At 41.8% G+C, this 8,380-nt stretch overlaps 1 protein-coding gene across 4 annotated transcripts; it reads right to left on the bottom strand.

Moving 5' to 3' along the window:
- Positions 1-2,427: 2,427 nt before the first annotated feature.
- On the bottom strand, positions 2,428-7,287 carry LOC136500398 (uncharacterized). 4 transcript variants are annotated; one of them, XR_010770017.1, is made up of 11 exons: positions 7,091-7,287; positions 5,670-5,750; positions 5,079-5,163; positions 4,270-4,344; positions 4,157-4,193; positions 3,965-4,048; positions 3,671-3,731; positions 3,468-3,574; positions 3,307-3,372; positions 3,016-3,165; positions 2,428-2,716 (listed from the first exon to the last, which is right to left on the bottom strand). XR_010770017.1 is itself a non-coding variant. In XM_066495739.1 (11 exons), exons 1-10 carry the CDS (start codon positions 7,140-7,142, stop codon positions 3,070-3,072), a joined length of 744 nt encoding a protein of 247 aa, XP_066351836.1. In that variant the 5' UTR covers positions 7,143-7,287; the 3' UTR covers positions 2,428-2,716; positions 3,031-3,069. The 4 variants fall into 4 exon arrangements, 2 of the variants coding, with proteins under 2 accessions (XP_066351836.1, XP_066351835.1); XM_066495739.1 differs by having other exon boundaries at positions 3,031-3,165; XR_010770018.1 differs by lacking the exon at positions 5,670-5,750.
- Between the last annotated feature and the right edge of the window lie 1,093 nt (positions 7,288-8,380).

Genomic DNA, 8,380 nt, shown 5'->3' with positions numbered 1-8,380 from the left:
GCCTACTGCGGGGCTGTTTAAAATTCCCGTTACATTGAATGCTTGACACATGTATAAAGTATTAAATATAGACTAATTACGAAACTAATTATATAACTTGTGACTAATTTGCGAGACGAATCTTTTAAGCCTAATTAGTCCATGATTTGACAACGTGGTGCTACAGTAAATACGTGCTAATGGTAGATTAATTAGACTTAAAAAATTCGTCTCAGAAATTAGCCTCCATCTATGTAATTGGTTTTATAATTAATCTATATTTAATGCTCCTTATTAATATCTAAATATTTGATATGACATGAATTTTAAAAGCGATTAAAGAACCTAACACCCTCTGCATCACCCTTGAGGTCTTGACCAGTGGTCAGTGGAGGCCACTTTGCCAGGGGCCCTACTGATTGCGCTCATAAAGTTGGTGAGGAGAACTAGCTGGAGACTGACGTGAACCGCACAGCCACCGAGCCACCGCAGCAAGAGAGAATGCCATGTGAGAGGATGTTGTTCTCACTTCTAAAGGAGTGTTCGGCTGGCTTTTCGTTTTTTTAACTGAAGCAATATTTTTCTCTCACAATAGGTTAGTATGAACAGTAAATTCTAGCATGAACAGTGTCGAATTCATATCAGCCGAACACTCCGTAAGAGTCTATTTTTAGGAGCCAAGGACGGTTATTAGTTGAGATAAAAAAAAACTAGTTACCTAATAGCTAGTTAAACTTGACTAATAAATTAGTTCACTTAATAGCTCCGTGTTTGGCGAGCTAGAGCTAAAACTTAGTTGGCTAACAATTAGCCCTAGACATTCTAACATGATCTTAACATGGGCACCACGATAATTTAGTTCATGTTTGGTTTGGGATGGTGGGAGATGTGATGGTTATGTCTCCGCTTTAGGATGATATATGATTCCACCTGCTTGTTGGTTACAAGGGATGAATCCTAATTTGAGAGAGTGAGAAAGGATGGACAATGTTTCTAGTTCGTCGGCCACGAGCCATGCTTGTTGGCCATTCAAAGCAGGGTAGAAGGCAATGGTGGCCTTAGCCACAGTGATGCTCTACGAGGAATGCGGGAGGAGAGCAGGGATCTTCACTGCTGCAGAGACAAGATGGGCTCAGCCACGATGAGAAGCTCGACCATGCCACTCAACTCGTCAAGCCATATGTACCGCCAGAGCCAAGCCTAAGTTGTAGGGCCACAACAGGGACAATCACGCGGAGCGAGTGAGGTTGATGAGGTCGAGGTGTGGCTGGTACGACCGAGGCAAAGCAGAAGAGATCAGGCGCAACTGTGCGATGGCACCGCCTTGCCAAGGCACAGTCTACCCAATGTTGGGAGAAGGCCGGGAGGAAGAAGGGAGCTGGGAGGAGAAGTCTGTGAGGAAAAAGATGTGCAAACAAAGTCCAAACACAGCCGCCAAAGGCCAATGGACGGACCGAGAGAAACAAATATGTGCAAGCAAAGTCCAAACACCGATGCCAAAGGCCAATGGACGGTCCGGTTGGCCTAGAGGCAGCATCTCTAGGCAGTGTTTGGTTGGTGGGATTTATAGAGGCACGATGGGATGGACCCGTTTTGGTTGTTGTTTGAATCAGAGCTACGCAATGTTAGGGACATCCAAGGTAGCATATTCTCTCAAGATTCCTTGACTCCGCGTCCCACTCTTTTGATGGATGGGTTGTCCCTCATCCTTCTTGCTCGCTCTCTCCTCACTGTCTGACTCTTTTCTTCCTCAGAAAAAGCGAGAGGTGAAGCATCCACCTAAGGGGCGCGGCGGCGGAGGTGACACTTCTAGCACCGGATCCGAAGGGCGGCGCGGGGGGGGGGGGGGGGGGGCACAACGCGTTGTGGTTGCGCGGCACTGGTCACGGCGGTGGCGTCGCAGCCTGTGGTCGACGCTGCAGCACAAGGACTCCGACAGCCTCATCCTCGTCCCAATCGTCACCATCAACATCGAACTCTCTCCCTTTGCAGCCACGTCTAGCGCCATTTTCCCCAACAAAGCCGACCGGAAAACATGAGACATGATCATTCCATCTCACTTTATCCTCATCCTATTGCACTAACCAAACAGAAACCGGAACCATTCCATTCTAGAAATTAAGGACAGGATCATCCCATTCCATCTCGTCTCTCATCCCATTCCAGAGTTTCCATCCTTGGAAAATATGCCAAAGCGAGGCTCCACACCAGGTTCAGCTGGGCGATTTGCAAAAATGGAACTCGAAACATCGGTCGTTTGCAGATTCGACACTGGACCCACATTCATAGACACAGATAGACCCACTTGTCATCCACCCGAGTATCATCATAATCAAGGAGTCAATCTTTCGAGTGTCATTTTTGCAATTTTTTTGGTTCGGCTTGGAACTACCCTTTCCGCTTCGAAACCTAACAATCAGCATGTGCCAATGCACAACACAAGGTGGATGAACTCGGCAGCACCAGTTTCTTTCCTTTTTTACATAACCAATGGAAATATTTGCAACTTGCAAGTTCTTAAAATACTATACCAAGACTGATTTAACATGACATGGCCATTAAATATAGCATGCTGATGCAAATTTTTCAGACAGATGCAGACCGTTTCCAGTTTAAAAATGTGCAAAATCAAAAGGTGACACGAGAAGGCTTGATGATAATTTCTGGGAGCAGCCTCCACCGAAGCAATCGGAAACAAGCCGAATCTGCATCCTCTAAAGCCTCCAGGGTGCTGAAACTACAGCATAGCAAATCGTAATGAGCAAAGAGAATTTGTACATAGAAAGAGAGAGGAGGAGAGTTCCCTGCTTATAGTAAATTTAAGCAGCTGTTTTTACTAGTTGACATATTTGTAAATCTGGCTAAAAACTCATGAACAGTCAAGTGGAATGGAACGTGGCTGCCCAAAACTGCTACTAAACACATAATTCAGTACGGGAGTTATCAGTGAGTTTGCACTACTGTAAAGTATATACAAGTGGGTGGGCCAAAATTGATGTCTTACAAATGTAAACAATGATATATATAGTCACCTACATTCTTGAATATTACATTTTGGATGACATCTTCACCACCACAGGCATAGAAGATCTAGCTTTTATTTTCTCGTAGCCACTCAACAAAATTGTCTAGAATCAAAGGCCAAGCAAGGTCTGAATCATAATTGTCAAGTGATGGGAAGTTTATCTGCATTAGAAAAAGCAAATGCCAAGTGTCAATGACAGCATAAAGAAAATACTAAACATTGCAAAGAGGATTACAAGGTTGAGCTATTCTTTTAAATTTAAAACAATGAAATGCTGAGACATTGGTAATGTAAAACATGACCTCATTACAGAACCGAATAAATCCCATCCATTGGTCCATGTTTATCACCTTGTAGTCATTTTGGTACTGAAATACAGTTCAAATATAGCATGTCAATAAGCACCGAGTCTCAATGAAGAAAGGATGAGTAGAACCACAGAAAAAAAAGTAGAATCCATTACCTTTAGGTAATTATTAAGCTTGTCAACCTGAGGGCGGAACTGCAAGCCCAATACTAGATTCAGCAACTCACAAGCTACTGGTATTTCTATACACTTCTTCTTATCCTCTGAGGAAACATAATCATTATGTAAATTGACAGAAATAGCAGTCACTTTAATCACTTTGCTTTGGAGTTATAACTTACAATAGCAAGCAACAATACCTGTGAGGCAATAACGAAATGCATATATGTAGAAATCCTGGAAATTGGATGGCCTTGTAACCTGGATTTTTATAAAATATATGAAAGTGGTCAGCAAGGTTACACTTGAGCAAAAAATTATGAACAGCTAATGATAGCTCATTGTCCATTACAATCACAAGGTGGCAAAATCTTATGATATATCTGTTAGATGGAAGTTCTTGATAACAAAGCAATTTCTTCACTCCATAAATTAAATCTCTGACATGCATAGCTCACTTGAACATAAGATAATATTTGGGGAGACAGAATCACCTCTTGAACCAGTTCTGGAAATGCTTTCTTCAGTTTACTGATACTGTCAGCTCGAAGAGCTTTCAAGCCAGCTCTCCATTCATCCTGATAACATAAAAACATGTAGTATTAGTCAGCACTTGAAAGCATAGAACAATCCTTTACTATTAGAACACTTCAATGAACACTTGAATAGCAGTATGTAATGCATACCAAGGTAAAATAACCTTGCTTCTCACAGCCCATTTTCCTGTAAATAGGATTTGTTAGATATTTGTGAAAGAAATGAACAAAATTGGAAATTTTAGAGAACAGATGACATATACCATGCTAACATTAGAATCCTAACATCGGTGTGGGGAACTTCAAGGTGAGAACAGAGTGTTTCAATGCCTTCTGGGCTGTTCCAGCAGGAGAAAATATGATCAGTAACGTTGCATTAGTATAATTGACATGCCTCTCCAAGCTCTGTAGTGCATGCAATGCAACTTTAAGGGCAGGCGGTTGCATGAAGTGAGCAATTAAGGGGGGGAAAAGGTCATACAGCATAGGGCTTGAAAAAACAACATATCTAATTGCTTGCAGAAAAACCACAAGTAGATCTTGTGATATCTATCAAGTACATAGATGGCTATATAAATGAGCCTATATAAGACAACTACTATGTGCTGCTTTGGTAGACAACACCTCCAACTGGTTGCAATGATGGATCTGAACAAAATTATCATATATGAAACAAAAATTACTACCAGCTAGAACTTCAAAGCCAATAGTTAACTGACCAAAAGGGTACTGCCCTTAATTGGCAAATTACAACTCACCACAATGTGGTCCTTCCTACAGTAGCAATTATATTTAAAGCTTCTCTGTTGGGTTTACTTTACAATTGTGAACAAATATGCAAAATCTATCTTGATTTGACAAATTTGATGTCATGGTACAATAGCGAAAATCATTTCAAAGTTACAGTAGTGTTCAGTTGGGAACAATATGGTTGCCACAAAATTGGAGCTATTAGCTAAGCTCATTAAAAAGAAAAAGAGCCCGCTCATCACCCATATGATAAAAAGGGGGATATTCATGAGCAGCAAACATAAAGTGGCAAAGCATTGAGAATCAGTAGACAAAAACTTACTCAATCATGCCAGATGAGTTATCTGCATAAGTATAGAAAAATTGATCAATCCGTTCTACTTCCTTGGAAACTGCTTTAGTAGGGCCTGGAAATAATAGTGAAAATGTTCACAAACAGATAAATAGAAAGCGCAAATATAGATGCCAAAATTAAGTTGATGGCAGTAATTACATGTGTACATTAGATAATTCCAGTTTCTAGATGATAGCTCAGGAAAGAACAGAAACTACAGAAAGAAAGTAACAGCTTGACATAAATGAAACGGTCCAAAATTTCAAGTATCATATGAGGCCCCACTCATCCATTGCAAACAATAAAACAAGGCAAATATTATTTTTCCATCATGTGCACATTGTGTATTTGTGGGGTCAATTTGGCTAGAAGACATCATAGCACTCTGTAAAGCTTAAGGTTAGCCTAAGAACATAACTTGGAAGTTGGAACACAACAATGAATCTGGCCATGTTTTGTAGGGACACACAAATCCATGCATGTAGAAATACAAACATGCACACTCTTAGCACACTAAGACAGATAAGAATAAGCAATTTGACAATTAATTGAAGAAGAAAAGGAATCAGTGCAGCTCACCACGTTGTGCTTTCCTGCTGGTCAGGTTTGTACTGACTCCTTTTCTTTTTCTGTTTTGTTTTTCATTTACTTGTTCCGCACCTAAATATAATTGTTTGTTTAGTATTCATTCATATATTCATACCCTAAAACAGAGAACACAAGATCCCCTACTCCAATGCATTTGAAAAACAGTATACTGCAATGGTAAATGTAGTAAAAATAAAATGAAAACTAAAATTAACCAAGCAAGAACAGCTGATGGGTAGATTATTTGAAATTAATTAAAGAACTTATATTTGAAGGGCGGGCCTGGTGCAAGCGGTAGAGTCTTACCGCCTGTGACCGGAAGGTCCCGGGTTCGAGTCGCGGTCTCCTCGCATTGCACAGGCGAGGGTAAGGCTTGCCACTAACACCCTTCCCCAGACCACGCACAAAGCGGGAGCTCTCTGCACTAGGTACGCCCTTTTAAAGAACTTATATTTACATGATTAGAACTTGATCAAGCTTCTCAAATTCAAGGATTCATAGAGTGTAATTGAATATTAGAGAAAGTCAATGTGAAATCATGAGAGCTAATAAATGCCCATGCACAATGAGAAAAATCAAACTAGTTGATTGGGAGATGAGCCAGCATAAGGGGATCTGAGTTAAGTGATAAAGCGGAAAAAGGAGCAATCGAGCTAGTGTTAACTGTGATCACATACAACCTATAGGTTAATCTTAATTATGGAAAGAAAGCCATCTCGTAGTTCTTTACCACCACACAAAACTACCGAGAGAAGGACTCAATCATGAAACTTAACTTCCTACAGTTATTAACCTATCAATAGAAGGTTATATGGCCACCACACTGATTGCAACTAACAAATACTTCTTCATTTCAGAAAAAAAAATCATACAACTCACACTTCAAACAGCAATCCGCAATCTAAGGTTCTCATAGTCCAGAAATCACAAGAGATGCCGTAAAATGGGTCATTAGTGCAAGTTTTTGCTCTTTATCTTCACATACAAATAAATTCACATAGGTTGGCAAAGACTAGACCTGCAGATTGCATCCTCTTTACAACGAAGACAAATCTGTTATCATCAGATAAAGGAATCCACGGCGAATTCCACATCAAATTCAGTCCAAGATTCAAACACCCTTCTCTTACAACCACAACGCCAAATCGTCAAAATAAAAACCGGAATCTACCCCCAAACCCTTCCAATCTCGAAAAGGACGATTCATAGCTCCCATATACCGAATTAGACAATCGAAAAATCGAACCATCGAGTGCGCTCCAGCACGGCGCAGTCTCGGGATTGGATCTTCCAGAGGAAACAACACGCGCAACCAATCTGGGAAAACAGGGACCCATCCGCGCTGCCTGGGAACTAGCGAGCCGATCAAGGAGCTAAGGGAAGGAGGGAGGGATCCAGGGGTGGGGCTTTACCAGCGCTGGCGGTCGCGGCAGACGACGACGATTTCTTCGAGCCGCGCCTCATGGTGGCTGCAGGCTGGCTTCCTCCTGAACCCACCTTCTTCCACCTCTGATTCGGGACCACCTCAGGTTCTTCTCTATTCGTCGCGACGAGTTCTCCCTTCTCGGCTGCGAGTCCCGAGTTCGCTGTCGGAGAGAAGGGGAGGAAGACGGAGGGGCGCAGGTGGGGAGCCCTTTGTTCTTATAGGATTCGGCCCACGTGCGGGCCCGGATCGATACACGGGCCACCGCGGGTCCGCGGACTTGGTTTCCTTTCCTACGCGGTTTACCGGTTCAGTTATTCGATGAGTTAAAAACAGGTGTGGTCGCGTGGACACGATCGAGATCCCACTTTTTTCTTTTTTTTACGGGATGAAAACGTATCGGATACGGACAGATATCACTGATATTATATTTATTTTTATATTTTTGTCTGAATTCGGATTCGAATATGGATAGTGTCAACCATGCCGGATAGGATACGATTAGATATCGACAGCATAAATATGCTATTTGAGTATTCGAATATAGATATGGTATCGGATGTTGAATATCCGGACTCGGATACGGACAGATCTAAACCCCTCTAAACGAATTTGACCTCGAATACGGTCGAAAAATATCCGTACCGTTTTCATCCCTAACTAGGAGGTTGTTTAGTACATCTCCAACTCTAATAACATCTTCAAAAGTCTTTCTAAAATTCATTTTCTAAATTATCATTTGAACATTCATTTGTATGAAAATTGTTCTCAGATCTTTTCATTCTCTAACAGGCATAGAGGATGGGTGGGGGCGGCGCAACGGCGCGCAAAGGATGTTGGCTTCCGCACGAACACCCTTGGGGCCCACCGCTGCAACATCGGCGATATACTAATGAAACATGCCTGGATTACTATTGAAATATGTACAATATCGTTGCTGCAACATCGGCGATATACTACTAAAATATGCCTAGATTACTGTTGAACACATGTATAATATGATTGTTGCAACATCCGTAAACACAACACCTGCAACATGTGCCTAATGCACATGCAAAATGCTCTCGAAACACTTGAAACAATTGAAAACATAGACTTTTAGAGCAACATCTCCTTGCAACACAACACCTGCAACACGCGCTCGAAACACCTGAAACATTCGAAAAATAGGCCTGCAACATAGGCTTTTCAGCGCAACATCTCCTTATGTGAACGGAGGCTCATCGACACATAGAGCTCGATGGCAGTGCGTGGAGCTAGCCGATGGCGCGAATGTCGG

Source organism: Miscanthus floridulus, chromosome 13 (assembly GCF_019320115.1).
Source record: "Miscanthus floridulus cultivar M001 chromosome 13, ASM1932011v1, whole genome shotgun sequence".
Lineage (NCBI taxonomy): Eukaryota > Viridiplantae > Streptophyta > Magnoliopsida > Poales > Poaceae > Miscanthus > Miscanthus floridulus.
This window is presented reverse-complemented; position numbering and strand designations above follow the sequence as displayed.